We start from the raw sequence: 22,631 nt of genomic DNA, 5'->3' as shown, positions 1-22,631 counted from the left end.
ACAACCCAAATGTCCTCCCCTCTGCTTACACTCTCCCAGCCATTCCAGAGGAGCACAGCCCTTACAATCTTCATCAGAGAGGTTCAGTCAAGTCAAGAATCCCAGGGAAGGATTTTGAAGGCAGGTATCTTTTCCTGCTCACTAGAAAGCAATAGGAGATGAAATGGCCTCAAATTGCACCAGGGGGGAACCTTAGATTGGACATCAGGGAAATTGTCTGAATTTCTGAACTGAAAGGGCTGTCAGGCACTGAAACAGCCTGTCCACAGCAGTGATGTCCCTGGAGGGATTTAAACGACATGTAGGCATTTGGAGACATTGCTAATCATAGACTTGGCAGTGCTGGATTAATGGTTGGACTTGATGATCTTGGAGACCTTTCCCAAATTAATGATTCTCTGACTGAAAAAAGGAAAAGAACACAAAGATTCAAAACCACCACCCCCAAAAATGAAACAATGGAAAGCAAAACCTCCATATGTTCCTTCCATGTTTTGTGGTATCTCTAAAACGTTCCCTTAAAATCATGTACAAAAAGCAAAATAAATTATGAGAAAGCTTCCTTACCCATCTACTCCACTTTCATGCCCAGGCTGGTAGAGGCAGACCCAGAAGGTACCACGGTCCTAGTAACATGTCCCACAGCCACCCTGGGCCCAATCCCACCAAAGAGCAATGACACACAGCTCTACCCAGAAGCATGGAACCACAGAGTCGACCACAGGATCACAGGGCAGCTGAGATTAGAAAGAAGTTCTGGAGTTCACCCAGCCCAGCTAACTTGGCTATGCTAAAAAGCAGGTGTCGAGTCCAAATTCAATACCTAAACTCTAGCCTGTGGAATCGGGGGGATTCCCCAGACCCCTTCAGCCAAAGTCTGGTTTCTAGAGACGAATCCTCTATCCACAGACTGAGAATGATCTGTTACCACTTTTCTGGAAGTGATCTGCATCCTAGTGCCACCAGTTTTCTTGCTAAAATAAACAAGTCCTTTTGGATTGCATTGAGCTAAATGCTGAAATACATTAGTCTTTAATCCTACCAAGAGCTCAGCCTGGGATTTTAGAGTAGTGACTTCTTTCCTCCTACTGAAGGCATCAGAATTCATGCAGTTCCACCACCTCACACGTAGATTCAGAAGGGACAAATAATACCTTCCATTCGACAAAACCCTGTCTCATAAATTGCACTTACATCATGATTGCACAAACAAAGTAGCATGAAGACTCTGAGCAGATGAGACTGAGCATTCCTAAGGAAAAACACACTGAGAGGCTAACTGAGCCCTGCATTTCACCACAGAACAGTAGAAAGAAATATCTTTTGGCCTGCATTTATCCCATTTTAGCAACTGTTTTCCCTAACTAAAAAAACAGAACATTATTGCAGGAATATGGATTGCTAAACATATCCCTGTTACCTGCATTAGCCACAGATCTGTGCCACATATGAATAACTAACTACCTGGCACAATGTACTACACCTAAGATGTCGGATACATCTACAGTAATGAAAAGGTCAGGCTGATCTTCCCAGGGGTGGAGGAGTCTGCTTTATGTTCAGTTCAGCTTCACATCTGGGATCACTTATGTCTAGTGGCAGAGTCCAGCAATGCAAGCCAGAGCAGGTAATGGAGATGACAGCCATTGGGAATGTCTCTCCTTCTCCATCTCTTCCAAATAATAAACTGATGCTGATCCTGCTCTTGTTCTCTTTTTATCACCTTTTTGATGTGCATACAAAACAGGCAGGAAAGTCCATGGATTTGGCTCTCCAGAGCCATTGTCTACAAGGCTGACCACAAAAAGAAACCAGGAACATAACACTACAAGCTGTGGCTGCACATTTGAATGCAGAAGATAAGACATAACTTGTCCATACTTGGCAGAGTCTTGGTCTCCCCTTGCATGTGAGGAAGAGCAGGTGAGCCATGGGTGATAGAGATGTCCCAGCATGGAAGAAGACCAGGCTCCTCTACCCCGTCATTTGCTAGACAAAAAGCTCACTGACAAAACTGTGCCCTGTGACACTTCTTTTAATGGAGTGATACAGAGTTCCCATCACACCCCAGTCCAGTAAATGATGCTTCTCTGCCCCAGGGAGAGGTGAGCCTGGTCAACAGCCACTCCTGGCTCTGTAAGAACATACTGACCCTGCTGCTGGACACAGCCAGGCTGCTGCAGGTTCATCAATCCACCCCCAGCGCAGCATTGGAGAGCCATATAAAGATATCAGTTTAACATGGCTTTATCCTCTCAAAGTGACACCAACCATGCTGAAATCAGCAAGTCAAAGCAGGAAAAATGCATCTGGAGTTAATTAGTAACAATCACAGGATGCTTGGAAACTGCTGACAACAGCAGCAATGTGCTGGGCCTATGTCATTGGCTTGTAAATGGAGAGAGCCCTTACAGGCTGTGGCAGCATGAAGTGAGTGAAGGGTTTTCTTAAACTTACTGTATAATGTGGCATAAAAACAATGCAAAGAAAGCAAATGGTTCTCTAATCAGAGATTTCGTTGGTGATTCACAGCACAAAAGAGGTGGTGGATGAAGTGGTACTGAGAGTTGTGACTACATTTCTCCTTAGCAGCAAGTACTAGCATGAGTGTCAATGTTTAAGCAATCCCTTAATTTTCAAGATCTATCCCGTATGTTTGGATCTGCCAGCTGGCTAAGAGAGAGAAATGTTACATTTTCTACAAACAACTGCAGAGAGGATCTTTGCCGTCTTAAATCTCAACAATGCTTTGCCATCCGCACCACAACCTAGTAACAAGAGCAATGAAAAACTGTAATCATAGTTCTGTTCTCAGACATATTTCCAATGAATTATTGGAAATAATTGGAAATAAATCTTACAGATTTAAGACTGACACCATGAAAGAGACAAAGTTCTCTTCACATCTGGCAGCCTAGACTACTTCAGAACTTCTCATAAAGATTAAGCTTGAACAGCAGATACAGCTATAGAAAGACACAAGTGTTCCTGGCACAAACTCATGGTTTTCATATTTTAAGTTATTTACCCACTTTTCAGCCTTACCAATAGCCCCATTCTGTGTTGAAACATCATGCAGTTGTGTTCACAGCTCTGCTCCACACACACAACCAGAAGAGTTCCCAGTAGAAGAGATGTTTCCCACCAATGCTGCTCTGGATACCATAAGTCATGTGGCAATGTTTTAAGCAGCTCTTGGTCTCATTATACTGAAGCTGTTACAAAATTGTTTATAATTTGGAATGTCAACACAGAAGTGAGATCAACCTCAAGGCAACAACAGCACTATACACAAACTTAGGACATTTGCTGGACTTTTATCCAATTAACCCTCACTTTTACAGTAGAAAACACATTACCTAGCATACTGAAATATGTTGCCCCCAAGGCTTTCAAGTTGATTCTCTGGACAGCCTGTATGAAACAAGGAAGAGTGGAAACACTCAAAAAAAAAAAAAAAAAAAAAAAAAAAAAACACGCTAATAAAAGCAATGCAACTTCCTGAATGTCAAGAGAAGACCAGAGGTAAGGCTGGCCATTCCTCCTCCAGTAAGGAGCAGTTCCCATTGAAAATGCCATCACAGACCTGTGAGGCTGAGGCTCTTCTGAACTGAGGGGAGCAAGGATCAGGAGGTGGTTCTGGCAGGATTTCTCTGATGAATAAGGGCATTACCACTGAAGTGGGACTGATGCAAAGCTGACCTTTCTCCAGAGATTGTTACCCTATTGATAGCCTATCATCCCCTGCCCATCCCAGCCACAGAACACTAAACCAGTAACTGGATTTTACCACAGCTTTGGTCAGGCCACAGACCACAAAAAAGCTCTGAGAAGGCAGAATAGGTGGTGTTTTTGTAGACATTTGTTGGACCCAGCACTTATAACCACTGTTGTGCACCATTTCCCAGCTCCTGATTTTCAGAGATATCTACCACAGATTAAGGTCCCATGGCAATATGCACCTTATGCTTACAAGGGAAATAGGTCAATAAATGTGTGTCCTTTTCCAAATTCCCTGTCCCACAAAGGAAACAGGCTGGGTAAAGAGTTGTGACTGAAAAGATGACTTATATTACAGGAGAAGATAGAGGAATCTGTCCAGAACTAGAGTGGGAAATGCACCAGCAAGTGTACTGTAATGGACATGGCTTGCACATTACAAAGGGTAGCTTGCTACGGAATCCTTCCTGTTCCTGACAGCCTGCACAGCCCTTTCAGCTCCTCAGGAAGCCTCAGAGCAGGCACTATGACTCAGGCATACAATACGGGCCCAGACTGTAATGAGGATTTCTGGGTGCTTCCAGTGCATGACCTGCACAAAACAATTCCTATGGCTATTAGAAAGAGGATACAAAAGTATAGCAGATAGACTATTTCCTCCACAAACCTATCAAAAGGCATAGGCTTTAGAAGACTCATGATATGCTCATGTAAATCTAGATTTTATGAATGCTGTTGATAGAAAACTCTACAGCACTTTCAAAATAAAGATATAAATACCCAATGTCTTGAAAACTGTGTTCTGTTGTAGCTCTCACTCTGGCACGTTTAAGACTAAGGCAGGTTTTTTTCTAGAACCTGCTGTTCATAAAGCCCACTCCATGTTTTTGAGGAGAACTAGCAAATTTAATATTTGGAACCTTTGCTCAAGTGTAGGTAACATCACAGGGAGAACCTCTGTGAAATCCATATTGAATTCTGCAGCATCACCTCTGTAATAGGTTTTACTCTAACAAATGTGATCAGTCAGCTCTCAACACTCTAAGGAAGTAGCAATGTGAGACATGTAAGAAGTGCTTAAACCAGGGTAAAGAAAGAACTACCAGCCAAAATAGCTTTTGGCTGAACCTCATGTTGGCCAGGTGTAAATCCTGGATGAGCAGTCCCTTAGAACATGACAGAGGCTACAGTTAGGTCTCTCCAAAGCCTTCCTTTCTCCAGCCTGAACAATCCCAGCTCTGTCAGCCTTTCCTCACAGCAGAGGTGTTCCAGCCCTCTGATCACACAGGATGCCTGCTCTGGCCTGGCTGCAGCAGCTCCACATCCTTCCTGTGCTGGGCCTCAGGGCTGGAGGCAGCCCTGCAGGTGGGGTCTCACCTGAGGGGGGCAGGGGGGCAGAACGGCCCCTCCCTGCAGGTGGGGTCTCACCTGAGCGGGGCAGGGGGGCAGAATGGCCCCTCCCTGCAGGTGGGGTCTCACCTGAGCGGGGCAGGGGGGCAGAATGGCCCCTCCCTGCAGGTGGGGTCTCACCTGAGCGGGGCAGGGGGGCAGAATGGCCCCTCCCTGCAGGTGGGGTCTCACCTGAGCGGGGCAGAATGGCCCCTCCCTGCAGGTGGGGTCTCACCTGAGCGGGGCAGGGGGGCAGAATGCCCCTCCCTGCAGGTGGGGTCTCACCTGAGCGGGGCAGGGGGGCAGAATGCCCACGCTGGGGGCTCAGGCAGCACAGGGGGGTTCTGGCTCCCAGCACACGTGGCCAGGGCAGGGACAGCTCTCACCCACCAGCACCCCAAGTCCTCCTCCCAGCGCTGCTCTGAGTCTGTTTGTCCTCTTGCTGGATCAGTCCTGGGAATAGCCCCACCCCAGGTGCTGCATCAGCATCTCGCCTTTTTAAACTTCATGAGATTCCCATGGGCCACTTCTAGGCATTTTCCAAGTCCCTCTTGGATGGCTCTGTCTTTCAGGGGTGTCATGACACTCTCAGCCTGGTGTCACCTGCAAATCTGCTGAGGGTGCCCATGATCCCTCTGTCTGTGTCATTGATGAAGATATTAGATAATGCTGGTTCCAGCACAGACCCCTGATGGACATATAGATATATCTGTATCAATGCTATATCTCCTCACATCTTACAAGCCACACACCTCCAGAAGTCCCTCTTTCCGTCCATCCATCCATCCATCCATCCATCCATCCATCCATCCATCCATCCATCCATCCATCCATCCATGCCTAGACACCTTTCTTATCTATGAGTCCAACACTCAAACCATCCATTCAGAACCAGACAGATATTGAAAGAAGTCTCTCCCATTCCACTTCAAGCTACACATGTATTTCTTCCACTCTCTAATCTCTTCTGAATTCTCCTAAACTTTGTCAAGAAAAGCTGAAGACTGATACTTTACTGGGTTAAAACAACTCTGTAACAACACTTGTTTTCAGAACTTCTCCTCTGCTGGATGAGATTTTCAGGCATTAAAGACATAGTAATACTTTATAAAAAACAGTATAATCTTCCACAGTAGCTACAAAATAAAGCATTACATCCAATCTTTGTCAAAACAGAGACTATCCAATGAAATTTGCACCAATTGGACATAGAAGTAACACACTGAGCTAACATTCCTATGAAACACAGAGCCTTAAAATTTAAAAGTCCTCCTTTTTTCTGACTTGCACAACTAATTTGGGATACAATTTAATAATTAGATTACCATTTGGACAATTCCCTTGCAAGCAATGGGGTCAATCCCAAATAAATAGGTGACCAAAGCATTTATCAGACCCTAGCTGTTCCTTAACCCCTGCTCTACACCGGCTGAATAAATGCAGATGATTTGGCATTCCTTGAGCAAACAGCCTTTGGTTTTCATTTAAATGCTCAATTTTAGTGCACGGGTACACTTCAGAAATGATATAAATTGAGCTTCCAAAATTCAGGCCAGTTTGAACTGTCATAAAAACTCCATCCAGTCAAACATACCAGGTGCATTTATGAAAAAATAGCCCCAAAGCCCAAAAGCAGAGGCAAGCATTCTGCTTTTCAGTGATGCGGTGATATTCAAGATGTACTTTTGGGGTGGAGGGGCACATCCTTTCCTGAACAAGAGGTATGGAGGCTCCATCTGTCAGCTACAAACATACACAAACTATTTACACAAGCCATTCAGCTCTCTTTCAACAAGAGCTCCTATAAAATCACATTCAAAAAGAGACTTTTTGAGCAAATTACTCCACATATGACACAATTCTTCCATAAAGGACCTCATCATGCAATATGAAGGTACAGACAATTCACACTACTTACCAGTGTTTGAAAATCATTTACCTGTGACAATAGGATAGGACTGAGGCCCAGGAACACTTGCTCCCAAATCTGCCGAAGTAGGGCTGGTTATATTGGCCTTCATGTCATCCAATCCACCAGCTAGTGAGGCCATGGCTGAGTATTCTGTTGCCTGGAAAAAGAAACAAAAGACATTTCAGTTTAAATAAATTCACTAATCAAGAGCTTTTTTTTTGCCTGTGCCAACAGAAAGTAGATGCAATACAGAACTCAAAAATCCTTTGTTCAGCCAGTGTTAAAGGCACTGCCCATTTACGCTGGGCTTTTCAACATTCAAACTGCTCAATAAGCAGGTCTGTGCTTATCACCAGTGTTCTCAGAGAACACAAAAATAGGTTTTCTTTATAAAACCAAAGACAAACTCATTAATATGTAACAAGGCATTCCTGAAAGAGGAAAATTTGTAGATTACCTGCCAAGTACAAGCTACTTTCTTGTTAGGAAAATGGTCATGCCTCTTAACCTCCACACTCTCCACATTTCAGTGCTGGCACTTGAGGGGACATGCACTAATGAGAAGGTGGGAACAGGTTTTCCATTCCTCTTTTCTGAGGAATGTTGCATTTCTTCATCATTACAGGAAAAAGGTATGTATATACAAAGAGTTTGCTTAATGGATGCATTTGTAGATAACTGTTTCTAAATCCAAGTTATTTAAAAATAAAGTGCCTGACTGTAGTAAGAACACTGTGTCATTTCCAAATAATTTCCTAATCTCATTACCAGAAAGAGGCTATGGTAAGCAAGCACAGATCTCAGAAATCAGAGTGTTTGTGTCCTATAACCCTGTTTAAGTCTCCATTGCTACAGCACTCTATAGCCAATGAGGCCAATGCATGTATCTAAAGGATGTATATGCATATGGCACAAAGCTTATCTTCATTTGCCCTTTTTCAATGATTTCTTATTGTCAGGATCATTCCCACAAATCTGAGAAGTTTTCTTTCAAAGCTCTCTGTTCCCTGCTATCTGCCCTTTAAGTTTTAGTCCCTTATTTGTGAGACGGCAGTCATGCCCATATCAACTGGAGATTGACTTCAAATAAAGAACTACAGTGGGAACAGGTAAGCTGAAGAGCAGCCACTGTGATGCCAGTCTCTAATGAATTCCTGACGATTAAGTCTATGCAGAAGCCGTGCAGAGGTGAAGAAATGCCGATGAACCCAGGATCACATGGGGGTTTTTTGGGTAACCAAAACAAAACTCAGAAAAACACAGAATCCCAGACTGTTTTGGACTGGAAGGTACCTTAAAGATCAACTTATTATATATGCCCTCTACCATGCAGGGACACTTTCCACTAGACCAGGCTGTTCAAGGCCCCGTCCAACCAGGCCTTGTACAGCCCCAGGGATGTGACATCAAAATAAGTTAATTTTTTTTTTTTTAAGGAAACAAAAGCTGATCTGAGTGAATACATCCTCCTCCTTCCCACAAGTTTCTCTGACAACCCAGCACATAATCTGGTGCTTGCCACTAACTCAGTACTTTAGCCAGGAATACATGCTGGTATCTCTGTAGCTCAGGTCTCACTCAAACAGAAGGTAATTTACATGGATAATCCTGTATTAACAGTTCTGTGTAATAAACATGTTTTTTCTGCAGACACCATTTGCATGAGTTAGGAGTACAGCCTGTCACATTGAAGGATCCCCCATACAAACCTCTTGCAGATGAGCAAGCTAAACACATTTTACCAGGGACTAGCTGCTGGCCACCCTTGTCCTGCACCCAATCCATGCATCAGAGTCCCTTGACTTGTGTCCTAGGATCCTACATAACCTTTGCATTAAAGTTGCATTGTTCCTCAGTTCTTTCAGCTCATGCTTCCTCCAACACCCTTTGTGCCCTCACTTTTGCCTTGCCATCATTCACCTAGACCGTCCTGCCTACCACCACTGCTTCAAAGACTCCCACACCTCTGACTCATCCCCACTTCTGCTCCTGGGAGAGGACAGCCCTGGGAACCTCCCTCCTCTGCAGAGGATGCTGATAATGGTCCCAGCCTTCCTTCTCCCTGGAAGTGTAATCAAAGCTCCTTCTTCTCATTCAACATGCCACAATAATGCATTTCTCAGCCTTCCCACACCATTCCATGTTTTCCTGAGTCTCCAACCCCACCTCTCCCCTATGCGGGGTACATGCACATATGGAGGCACTGCTAGATTTTTCCTTTACCCAAAACCCTAATATGGCAAAACGTCACAGAAACAATAGCCCTGCAGAGACAACCCAAGCAGCTGGGGATGCACAAGCATGGATGGGCTGGCAGCACAGCAGAGGAAAAACCTGTCCTTGCATGCTGCTGTTTGGAATTTCCGGTATCTCTAGAAGAGCGCACACAAATCCCTGGGGAGGGATGCCTGAATTCACCCATGTTGCTCTATGAAGACTAGAAAATCTCTTTGGATCCTCTCATGAGGAAGATCCACCCCTTCCAACAGGTAGAGAGTGAATGTGGTTTCCCAATTACAACGTGAGAGCTGCACACATGTAGTTTGGGAGGAAGCACCTAGCTGGAATGGGACCCTTGCCACGGGTCACATGAGGGGACTGAGGAAGGAGGTGCACATCCCAAACTACAAACCCAACTGGAACTAGCCTAAGCCCTCAACTGCAATTCTCAGACACAGGAATACATAACTCCATAGCTTGCTTCCCTTCAGGAGTCCAAGGAACTGACCCTGGGAGAAATGGGACCAGAGTTAGGACTTTTAACCTGGAAAGACCCGGAAGCACCATGCAAATGAGCTATGAGTAGCCCTCTGAGCTTGGAGAAAGTGACCATTTCTAGTGTCAACCAAGCAGTAACCAGACTGTGGCACAGGTAGCCTGTGCTCTTCCATGTCACTGCACCATAAGTGAGTTGGTGCAATACACAGGGGCACAGTCCCAAACCATGGAACATCTGCAGGAGGGACTGGAAGCATTATGGTTGCTCAGCATAGTGTGGATGGAGAGCCCATAGACAAGCAGCACTGTGGTAGGAATGAGCTGAAGATGTGCAAAATGGAGATTTGGGGTCCTTCCCTGCTTTTGGTCCCAATAACTTCCTGCAGATGGGAGCTGCAGGAAGTCTTTTGCCATGTCTTTTGCCATGGCCCAGCAACTTTTCCCAGAGGTAAGAATAGCGGGATTGTAAAGGATTTTCTGATTTTAAGGGATTTCCCAACTACTTTGCTGTGCCCAGTTCCCTTCTTGGAACGAGCATCAGTTAACAGCCACAAGGAGCAAGCACTGACCACCGCTTCCAGCACTGAGGCAGAAGTGCAGGCTGAGGGGCAGCCCTTCTGATTGCTGACTCCCCTCTCATCATGCATTCCCAGTGGAGGAGCAACCCCATCACATCACATCCACCTCTGCAGTTACAGTTTGCACCACAAAGCTGCGGCGTCAGGGCCAGCACTGGGCAGGCAGAGCGGCCGTGACCAGCACTTGCCTGTGGGCAGAAAAGGAAACATAGTGCTGCCAACAGCAAGGTACTGCAAGAGGTGATGGTCAGCAGAGGCATCTTCTGGCCCTCAAGGAGTGGGGCATCAGGAGTGCAGAGCAGAGAAGCCTTCACCCTAAAACCACACTATGGGTACTGTCCACAGCTCTCCTCACTCCCATGGAGGGACCAGGAGACTCTAAAACCCCCTGAAAAAGCAAAAACCTCTCTTACACTGTGGAGTCACAGTGTTTGGTGTTGAACCACTCATGAGGGGTACAGTGGTGACCCCTCTTCCCATTCCTCCCAGGCAGATCTCTTCCTTTCAGGCATCCCATCTGGAGAGGAGAGGAAACCCCAGGGGAAGGCAGCACTCATGGAGCAGCCCCTCACCCCAGGGCCTCACTGAGACCCCTCTGCTGAACCCTTCTGCTGACCCTTTCCAAGAGCTTCTCCAGCTAATTGGGGTGGGAGCAGCAGAAGGGATATCTGATTTGGCTCCTGCACTAGTGTGCTCTCCCTGCTGCTGTTGAGAAACAGCCTGGAATGACCATCATGGCCAGGGGTCCCTCCTTGCGCAGCCAGGAAGCCTGACCTTCTGCTTGGTAGGTGAAAAAGCAAGAGACGGGTGTTCATTACCCTAGAAATTACCTGAAAAATGACTGCCTGCGGTTGTACCACGCACTGTCTCATCAGCATGGAGCACCACTGCCATAGCATGGAGGAGAGAAAACACAGACATGTGAAACGAGGTATATATAAAAGAGAGACTGAGAAGGACAAACTGAAAGGAGGGGCAAGACCAGATCTTGTGTGTTCCCCTGCCCTATCCGACTGTGCTCTGGCTCAGCTCTGGTGGACCAAGCAAAGACAGAGAAGAGCTGTCTGCTGCACAGGGCAAATGGCGATTAAAATGAGGTCTTTTTTAAGACCTCAGCTGGGGTCCACTGGGACTTGTACATGTTGCTTTTTTGCATCTGCTATATATTCCAAATCAGAACACCAGGCAGGCATGAAATAATACCTTCTGTGTTCTCCTGCCCCTGGCACAGCTGCCCCCAGGCCCACGGGGCTGCCCAGGATGCAGCAGCAGCAACAGCAGCAGCTCAACAGGAGCTGAGACCATCAGTGCAAGGTGCCACCTTGGGGTTTCAGGCCTTAGTCTGCCTCCTCACTGACCATGTCTCTGCCTCCTTCCTGATAGAGGTGGTGCATCAAGAGCCTTCATTGCCAAAGAAAACCCTGAGGTCCCTGAAAGGCACAATGTTGTCCCCCAAATCACATCCACCACACCCCCTGGTCATCCCTGATGGCAGCAGCAAGCCAGACCTCACAACAAATATTTCCAAGTTATCACATCTTAATATTTTAAAATTAATTAATAAATAGAGGCAAAAGTGGCACATGCCAGGCAGGCTGTCCACAGAAACCCACAGAGCAGCCTGAAAGGGAAAAAGGAAAAAAAAACGGGAAAAAATTTGTAATGTTAGATATGGTTCGAAGAGTTTAATCCAAAGCAGCTGTAATTAATCTCCCCAGGCTTTCAGAAACCCAGCAGCGCTTGCAGCTGCAGGCACCACTGCTGCTCTGCCTGGAATTTCATGGGAATGGGAAATCCAGCCCAATGCCCTCCTACTCAGCCACCCAAGATATGGGTGGGAAAGGCTCCTGGAAACCTATACATCAAAGTCTCACCACTGCTGCCTTCCAACCACCACCCCATTTAATAATTTACATTACATTCCATGTACTGAGCACTGCTCACACACCAAACCAAATCCTACTTTGGAACTAATGTTATTTTCATGTCTAACTGGGACCAAACCCCAGTTCCTCTTTGTTTTCAGCCACATTGAGCTCATTGCTGTCTCACAGAACATGGAAGTTTGATTTCAACCTTTTTCCCTAAGTTTAAACAGGGTATTTCTGAACCTCCTTTTCACAACACATATATGTTTATAAAAAGTTAACAGCTGTGCTTCATTTTAGCCCAAATCCAATTAGGATTGTACACATCCCCAGACATTCCTTTGAAGGCAGTGAGAATTAGCTTGTGCACCCTGCCATGAACACATTTACCCTCATACTTCAAAATAACTGACCTGTTTTTGACCCAATCTTCACATTATCTGCATAAGGGAAACGGTATAATACATTTTACATTTCCACAGTACATTTCATAAGTGGGTGCAGATATTCTCAGATTTTCCAAAGGGACACCCAAATCCAATCTAAATGCCAAGAATTTACCTGTTGTTTTTCTTTTATACATATAAATAGCTGCATTTCCATTCACTCTTTGTTTCTCATTTTCATTTTGTTCTAATATCTGCATGTAAATGTCTGAAAATAGCATCTGTAATTGAAGATTATGAAGTATAGCCAGCTCCTGACAGGCTGCTAAGGAAGATGGATTATCCTCATTTTTCCGTAAATTTTGTCAATTTTGGAATTCATAAGCTATCAACACTGATCAAAATGTGACTGCACAGCTGTGTCAAAGCGGACAGCGCAGCACCGGCGCAGCTCCGAGGACAGCTCTCCCCAGCCACTCAGCCAGGGGCACACTCTGCAGGAATCCTTCCCAGCTGCCTGCAGTATCTACATCCCAATCACACTGCCCCCTCCACCCCTGAAAAAAAAAATCAAATAAATAAGTAAATTGAAAGTACGCAAATTCTCTGGTGCGCCAATTCAGATCACAAAGCACAATTTATTGCATGTTCTCTCTTTTTATTTATCCCTAAGTAGTAAACACGATTTCCATTCAGGGGGTTCGTTATGTTCCACTCCTACCAGACAATCACAGCACACTTGAGGCAATTGTTTAGCCTCTTCCTCTCAATTTTCCCATTACTGGGAGTAAGTACTGTTGGGACTCTTTAATAGCCCGACTGCAGCCCATATCAATAACAGATGAGGTTTAATCGTCCAACACAAAAATTATTTAGGCTCAGTAAGGACATTCAATGTCATTTGCATAATGGCATTTCTATCCTGAGCACCTAACCCATCGTGCATAAACAAGACCCTGGGACCATAAATAATAATAAATCATGACGTCCATGCTCCTCTTGCTATAATAGGAGCCTCTCCATGTAGAAATTATTTCAGCAGGAAACGGGCACTATAATTTTAAAGACATGTGGCACTGCACAGGCCAGTAAATCACACCCATGCGCACAGTCACGCACACACACGTGCCAGTGAGGCTGCCCACAGTGAACAGCAAAACCCCGTGGAGCAGCAGCACAGAACACTGCCCATGCTGGCTGCTGGATATGTTTTTAATATTGTTTCTTAGTCAGAGGTAGCAGGCTGAACAAAAGCAATGCCTGAGTAGTGCGTGCAGTGCCTGGGCATGTGCTCGATGGACCTGTCAGTCTGCCAAATCCCTGCTGGGCAATCCCTCAGGCCTGCTGTCCTTGGATCTCTGGGAAAGTCTGATGGGAAGAGAGCTCCGACCTGCAGATGCCTATGTGGGTGTTTTCCAAGCAAGCCCTCCGTGGGCCATTGCAGTCCCCAATGCCCAGCAGGGGCAGAAATGCCCAGTGGACTCTCTCAGAATCACTGAGGATGAAACGCCCTCTAAGATCATTGAGTCCCACTGTTAACACTGCCAAGGCTGCCACTAAACTATGTCCTCAAGAGCCATAAACTTCCTTTGGTTCCAAACTGAAGCCTCCACTGAAAACCATGTAAGGCCAGCCCAAGAGTGGTAAATGTACACAATGAGCTGAGGTGGCTTTCCAGATTTCAGCCTCACCTCACCACTAACAAGCACCTGGATGAACAGAAACAGCAACACCACAACAGTGCCAAAGCCAACCTCTGTTTCTACCAGGATTTACTAGTTTCAGCATCACATATTTATTCTCAACAACTCCAGCACCTCTCTGTGTAACACCAAAAATTACCGGGTCTCCTGCAGGACACAAAATGATACGATGACTCACCCAAGCCTCCACCCATCCTCATCAGCACTGCCCAATCCTGCATAGGCCCTTCATTTCTGTCTCCATGCCAGAGCCTCCCAGTTCAGTTTCTGCTGAGAAAAGCAGAAACTCCAGATTTTGTAGAAGCCTGCTCCCAGTTTCAGTGTTGCAACACCAGTGCCTGCAACTGCCCCAACCCCCTCCAATTTCTTCCCTCCAGTCCTCCTCTCTCCAGCCTTCCTCTTCCTCCCTCAGCTACCTTCTCCTGCTTTCCCCGTAAACTTACATGGGGCATTTCTCTTCTTCCCCTGTTTCCTGCCCTCTCCTCAGCACCTGCCCTTTCCCTGCACCTGTTCTCAGCCCAGCACAAACTGAAATTTCTCAGCAGCCTCCACCATCCTATGTGCTAAAAATGCTAAAAATGAGGCACCCAAGCAAGAGGTGAGACACACAACTGAAATAAGCGTAGAACAACCTACCCTGGTGGAAAAGTAGTTTACTTTTTGTAAACCCAGCACAAAATTCAGGCTTTTATGCTGCTACTTGCTACAAGATATTGTCCAAAAAATGTTTTTTGTCAGGACGGGAACTGGACACTTTCCCTCTCAATACTAACATTTTCAGCCAGAGGAGGAAGGAAAAGGTACAATCCTCGATCATGGTGGTCCCTCTACTTACTTCCACTGAAGGCACTAAGCATGGCTGTGCAGAAAAGAAAACACAACCCTCAGCACAGTGAATTATTTCCTCATGGAGAAATATGAATCAGAAATGTGAATGCCCTCTGAAAATGCATGAGGCTGGCACCAATATTGCCAGACCTTCAATCCATCCCACTGATGGCTCTTGACACTTGAGAAGCCTTGTGCAAATTTTCAAGAACACTTGGTATTTGTGTAATGCTTTCACATGAACTACCCAAATGTGTTTCACAAATGCCATCTGAGAATCCTGTTATAGCATTTTTTGTATCATACTAAGCATTGTGTACAATAAACTGGTCTCAAAGTGGTAGATTACCAGGGCCCAAGCCTCACAGGCAGCCAAGCCCCTGCAGTCACTGTACCTACAAAGGCACTAAACCCTTACGCAGGGGAAAGCCAACAGAGAAAGCCACAGAGTTTGCTCTTTTGTGGCACAAAGCTCAACTAATCCACGTCAACCCATGAACTCCTGTATTTCAAAGCCAAACACTAAGCCAACACACATTCTTCATTCTCCAAAAGACTTTTCTTTTCCTGTTGGTGCCCCTTGGAGTCTCATCATCCCGTGGGGGTCAGGAGCCCTCTGCCTTCGATTTTTGGGGGGTAAACTTTCCCTACCATGCTGAATTCCCCATCAAATCCCCATCAAATTCATCAATATAGAACTGATCTTATTTTCTAAAAAAAGGCAGAAACAAACTAAAAAAAAAAAAAACACATTAAACAAAACCCCCATAGTTTTCCAAAGCTTTCCTTTCATTTCTTCACCTTCACCTGAAGTAGAATAGTAAAAGGCCACAGTATTGCAGGCCAGTTTTCAGTACAGTGTGTTTATGGAAAAGACAGAAATCTTAAAGATCTTTTCCAATCTGCATGATTGTGTGGTTCTGTGTCTGGGGAGGTAGGAAATATAGGAAAAAGTAGGATATTAGGGAAAAAAATATTACAGAAAGGTTTATAAGTCATTGGAACAGGCTGCCCAGGGAAGTAGTGGTGTCACTATCTCCAGAAGTGCTCAAAAACATGTGGGTATGGGTGAGGACAGGGTTCAGTGACGAATATGGTGGTGCCACTGGGCTGACAAATGCATTTGATCCTAAAGGTCTTTCCCAACCTTAACAAGTCTGTGATTCTATAAGTGCAAATGTTGTTTTCAGAAGCCTTATGCATCACTTTCTGATTACATGTCCTTGAAGGCATGGGATTAGAAAGGCAGCAGGAACTGAACAAACCAGGCACTGACAGCAGGCAAGTGACTGGCTTGGATATCTTAACCAGAGTGTTTTGTCCTGGAAACAGAAAGAGCCATGATGGCTGCTGGGAATGTGGAGTGGGGGAGATGCCCCTTGCCCTTCATGCGTGCTGCAGGCATGCCTCATGCAAATGGAGGCCCCGGGCAAGGGAGCATCAGGGGAGTGATGCAGTGCTTGCTTTGGGCAGGGAAATGGGCTCCTCACCCTCAGAAATATACCTATGAACAACAGAAATTGTTCGCATATTGGTATGAAAAATTAAGCAAAACAGAGACAAGCTGACAAGTCAGGGTACCCATGAGGTGCTGGTTCCAAGTTAAGACACAGTCTGATGGCACAGAGCCTATTGCTGCTGGATACCCCATCAGCATGACAGGCTTCAGTGATGGACCCTCGATACAGAAGTATCATCAAAGACAACACATTTTAGTGAAACATTTCAGTTGCTATCAAAGCATTTTCTATTGCAAAGACAGGTCCAGCCAGGCACACTGGCGTTGTAATAGTCACTATTCTTCTGCTAAAACTGCAGAAGACACCTGGGCACCACACACGCCGTGGAGAATCACCACGAGCAAACAGCATCAGGCAACCAGAAGGGAACCCACCGCCGGTATGACCTGAGCACCTCTTCTACCCGAAAAGCTACTTCAGCTCTTATGCCAGAGAGGTATTTAGGGTTATATTTTCAAATATATATCTTTAAAATTTTTTAAAAATTTTTTTTAAATATATATATTTTCAAAATTTACTCTCCAGTCACATGAACCAGAAAAGAACCACTTGAACAAAAAGACAGACACAGGAGCTGTGCAGTCAACAAAATCTCCCACTGTTATCAAGCCTCACAGTTTGACAATGCCTGAAAGTCATTCATCAGGTACATAATCTGATGACAATCTGTTGTGTAACATAATTTAATTCATTACTTAGTCCTGTGTTGCAATTATTTGGAGAGGTCCTAACAAGCAGTGAAATACTCCAAGCCTAATAGAGCATCTGACAAGTGCAGTTCTTATGCCTGGCTCCACTCCCTAACTCCTATTCCACGAATGCACTCCTCACCTCCAGGACCTCCTTCTCCCTCAGCCCTTTGTGAGTGACTTGTCTGGACTGACAGGGACCTGAGGTCAGCCCTGAGCCTGAAGGGGATTTTGCAGGAGAAACCCTTGCCTCTCCCATGTTGCCCTTATTTCATTCCATTTTCAGGGTGAGAGGAGCAGAGCTGAAATCATGCCCCTACATGTTAATCTACTCTCTTAGTGCAGGAGCTCTCTCCTTTCAGGTTTTGGGTTTGGGGTTTGTTTATTTGTTTGTTTGTTTTTTGTTTGGGAAAATCTGCTGCAAAAAACAAAAGCTAAGCAGCCACTATTCATATGGGCAGAGAGGAATTTTGAATCAGTCCCTTTTGTCTGGAACTGGCTTAGCTCTGCAGCTGCTTTTTGTCATCATTCAGACACTGGTGTAGGTTGTTTTGTTCAACCCCATACTAAAAAAAAAAGGCAACCCAAAACTATGACACTCTTCTGAAAACCCAGCCTCTGCACTGTGCAAGTTTCTCAGACTCCTTGGCACTGCATGCAAAACAATTCTCCATCTCATCCTATACTCTGCTGCTCTTCCTCTAACCACAGTTTTCATTGAGGCCACACCAAAGTTTTCCTTAAACACATAATAACAACTGGAATGAACACAGTGGGTGAGCAGAAAGGGAGTGCTACCACCCTTTGAGATCCCTCAAAACTCCCAGAGTTGTCCTTCCTTCTTTACGAGGCTAACATAAACATAAGAGGTTGGTCCATTTTGACATAACTGACCAACTAGTGCCGTTACATGGCATTGTCTGAGATTGGTGAAGGACCTTGTTTATCTCTCTAAACTAAAAAAGAAAAAAAGTATTTATTGCGAAACACATAATAAACAAAGAGATGAAATTGCTCAATGCCAGTTCCCAAATTTCATTCCAATGTGAACACTTCTATCAAGATAACAAGTGGGGAAAGCTTTTTTTAGATTTCCTACCTCTCTATCACACTTAGAAGACACAGAAAATCTTCTGGAGGAGATCACCTGCTGCCTTTGCAAGATGTTGTGTTCTATGCAGTCACTAAGCTCTGACTGTAAAACTGGTGGAAGGTGCCGAGATGAAACTTTGTGTCTGGAAAAACATCCCCTTCCAGCATTACCCAACAAGAACAGTGCTGTGGCTGCAATTTCCAAACATTTTTTCGAGGTGTTGGGGGTTAGGATTTTTTCCTTCTGTTTCTTTCATGGAATTTTACCCCAACTGTTGCTAAGAGAGAATAACGAGAGGTATTTAAGAAACAAAAGAAATGGCCAAGGTGGGGGAGAGTGTGGCTGGCTACTTTCTTACCGGGGGGGGGGGGGGGGGGGGGATGTTTTTCTTAGGAGGGCAGAAATGTGAGATTTTGGCAGGGGGCTGGGGACTGGGCTCAGCCCCTCTCTCTCTCAACACCGGAGGGGAGACAGGCCCTGCTTGCTGTGGCGAGAATTCACCGCTCGCACGGGGTTCTCCTACCGTGAGGGAAGCGCTGCTCAAAAGAACAGCCATTGCGCTGGGACCTCATTAACGCCAAACCTCACTAAAGAACAGACCCTCACCACCCACTTAGCGCCTCAGGGGAAACCCGGGGACCCTGAGGCCTCCCAGGGAGCCTCTCCCTGCCCTCTTTGGCAGCGCAGCTGCGGCAGCCCAGCCCCGCTGCGGGTGTCTCACTACAGTGTAACCCAGCACCTGATACATTTCATTTGCTACTCTGGAGTGAGCTCTTCCATGCCGTCCCACCAGCTGCTACGAGGTTCTGCGGCACTCCCTTCCTCTATCCAGCCTGCCCGCCATTACCCCATGAGGGAGAGGCGGCCGAGCTGGCGCCACAGCGCCCCCTGCAGGCGTGGGGGAATCACGGCGCCCCCTGCCGGCCGGGAGCCACCGGCGCCCCTGCTGGCCGTGGGCGGAACTGCACCGGGGGGGAAAGGGCCGAGAGAGGCGGAAACTGGGAATGGGACTGGGAATGGGACTGGGACTGGGACTGGGAATGGGACTGGGAATGGGAATGGGAATGGGACTGGGAATGGGACTGGGAATGGGGAATGGGACTGGGAATGGGAATGGGACTGGGAATGGGACTGGGACTGGGAATGGGACTGGGAATGGGGAATGGGACTGGGAATGGGACTGGGAATGGGGAATGGGACTGGGAATGGGACTGGGAATGAGACTGGGAATGGGAATGGGACTGGGAATGGGACTGGGACTGGGAATGGGAATGGGACTGGGACTGGGACTGGGACTGGGACTGGGAATGGGACTGGGACTGGGAATGGGACTGGGAATGGGAATGGGAATGGGACTGGGAATGGGACAGGGAATGGGAATGGGAATGGGACTGGGAATGGGACTGGGAATGGGAATGGGAACGGGAATGGGACTGGGAATGGGAATGGGACTGGGAATGGGACTGGGAATGGGACTGGGACTGGGACTGGGAATGGGACTGGGAATGGGAATGGGACTGGGACTGGGACTGGGAATGGGAATGGGACTGGGAATGGGGAATGGGGAATGGGAATGGGAATGGGAATGGGAATGGGAACGGGAATGGGAATGGGACTGGGAATGGGACTGGGAATGGGAATGGGACTGGGAATGGGGAATAGGACTGGGAATGGGACTGGGAATGGGAATAGGACTGGGAATGGGACTGGGACTGGGAATGGGAATGGGACTGGGAATGGGAATGGGACTGGGAATGGGAACGGAACTGGGAATGGGAATGGGGAATGGGACTGGGAATGGGACTGGGAATGAGACTGGGAATGGGAATGGGACTGGGAACAGGAATGGGACTGGGACTGGGAATGGGAATGGGACTGGGAATGGGAATGGGAATGGGACTGGGACTGGGAATGGGAATGGGAATGGGACTGGGAATGGGACTGGGAATGGGAACGGGACTGGGAATGGGAATGGGAATGGGAACGGGACTGGGAACGGGGCTGGGACTGGGAATGGGGAATGGGACTGGGAATGGGACTGGGAATGGGAATGGGAATGGGACTGGGAATGGGACTGGGACTGGGACTGGGACTGGGAATGGGACTGGGAATGGGACTGGGACTGGGAATGGGACTGGGAATGGGAATGGGAATGGGACTGGGACTGGGAATGGGACTGGGAATGGGAACGGGACTGGGAACGGGGCTGGGACTGGGAATGGGGAATGGGACTGGGAATGGGACTGGGAATGGGAATGGGAATGGGACTGGGAATGGGACTGGGACTGGGACTGGGACTGGGAATGGGACTGGGAATGGGACTGGGACTGGGAATGGGACTGGGAATGGGACTGGGACTGGGAATGAGACTGGGAATGAGACTGGGAATGGGAATGGGAATGGGAATGGAATGGGACTGGAAATGGGAGTGGGAATGGGAATGGGACTGGGAATGGGACTGGAAATGGGAATGGGAATGGGAATGGGAATGGAATGGGACTGGAAATGGGAGTGGGAATGGGAATGGGACTGGGAATGGGACTGGGACTGGGAATGGGAATGGGAATGGGAATGGGAATGGGACTGGGAATGGGACTGGAAATGGGAATGGGAATGGGAATGGGAATGGGAATGGGACTGGGACTGGGACTGGGAATGGGAATGGGAATGGCACTGGGAATGGGAATGGGAATGGGAATGGGAATGGGAATGGGAATGGGAATGGGAATGGGAATGGAATGGGACTGGAAATGGGAGTGGGAATGGGAATGGGACTGGGAATGGGACTGGGACTGGGAATGGGAATGGGAATGGGACTGGGACTGGGACTGGGAATGGGACTGGGACTGGGACTGGGAAAGGGACTGGGAATGGGAATGGGAATGGGACTGGGAATGGGACTGGGACTGGGACTGGGACTGGGACTGGGAATGGGACTGGGACTGGGACTGGGAAAGGGACTGGGAATGGGACTGGGAATGGGACTGGGAATGGGACTGGGACTGGGAAAGGGACTGGGAATGGGAATGGGACTGGGACTGGGAATGGGACTGGGAATGGGACTGGGAATGGGACTGGGACTGGGAATGGGACTGGGACTGGGAATGGGACTGGGAATGGGAATGGGAATGGGAATGGGACTGGAAATGGGAATGGGAATGGGACTGGGAATGGAATGGGACTGGGAATGGAATGGGACTGGGAATGGGAATGGGAATGGGAATGGGAATGGGAATGGGACTGGGAATGGAATGGGACTGGGAATGGAATGGGACTGGGAATGGGAATGGGAATGGCAATGGCAATGGGAATGGAATGGGACTGGAAATGGGAGTGGGACTGGGAATGGGACTGGGAATGGGACTGGGACTGGGAATGGGAATGGGACTGGGACTGGGAATGGGACTGGGACTGGGAAAGGGACTGGGAATGGGAATGGGACTGGGAATGGGACTGGGACTGGGAATGGGACTGGGTCTGAGGTTCTGTGTCAGTGGGTCTGACATTTTGGCTGGGATTGCGTGTCTGGTTCTTTTCATTATTGTTGTCAGGGTTGTTTGTTCACTTTGTTATACACATACATAGAACTGCTTTGCCTTGTTATACACATAAAAGAACTGCTATTCCTTTTCTCATATCTTTGTCTGAAAGCCCCTTAATTTCAAAGTTCTAACACTTTGGAGGGAAGGAGGTAATATTATTTCTATTCTGAAGGAGGTTTCTGCCTTCCTTGCAAACACCTGTATTTCAAACCAAGACACCAGGCTCTCAGAGACAAAGCTCTCCTCCTGAGCAGCATCCTCATCCCTGAGGAGCTTCCAGAGCAGGGGAGAGCTGGTGTGCCTTTGCCAGCTGCTGACCATGTCACATGCCACCCACATTCCCTCTGCACAATGTGGGAGCCTGCCAGGGGGAGAAGACATCCCTCCAATTAACGCAGAGCAAAGAGAAAAGAGACAAGGACAAAGGAGATGTGGGAGCTCAAGCCACAGCAAGGCTGGCCTTTCCTTTAACTTACAAATTTGTATTTTTACATATAGTCATATTTGAGAGCAGTCAGGAGAAAAAAAGGGCAAGGTAATAACCAGGAATACAATGCAATTCTCAAAGGAGCTGTCTACCTTGGTATTTTGGATTCCTCCTCTTTGATGGGTCAAAGGGAGGAGGAGGTGACAAGGACTCCCCTGTGTAAGAAAAGAACTCAAACTTAGCAACCCTGGGGACAGA

General features: G+C 47.0%; 1 protein-coding gene across 2 annotated transcripts in view; it reads right to left on the bottom strand.

Moving 5' to 3' along the window:
- Nucleotides 1-22,631, bottom strand: part of PAX5 (paired box 5) — a 128,477-nt gene that overhangs the window by 45,016 nt on the left and 60,830 nt on the right. The window contains exons 7-8 of one of the 2 annotated variants that reach the window (XM_063179815.1): nucleotides 11,148-11,204; nucleotides 7,049-7,178 (exon numbers count right to left, since the gene is read on the bottom strand). In XM_063179815.1, coding sequence (XP_063035885.1) covers nucleotides 7,049-7,178; nucleotides 11,148-11,204 — 187 coding nt within the window. The remainder of the gene's footprint in view (nucleotides 1-7,048; nucleotides 7,179-11,147; nucleotides 11,205-22,631) is intronic. The other variant, XM_063179816.1, reaches the window with a different exon arrangement.

The sequence above is a fragment of the Melospiza melodia genome, chromosome Z (assembly GCF_035770615.1).
Source record: "Melospiza melodia melodia isolate bMelMel2 chromosome Z, bMelMel2.pri, whole genome shotgun sequence".
Classification (NCBI taxonomy): Eukaryota; Metazoa; Chordata; class Aves; order Passeriformes; family Passerellidae; genus Melospiza; species Melospiza melodia.
Note: the sequence above shows the minus strand (reverse complement) of the source record. Positions and strands in the feature narration are given on the sequence as shown.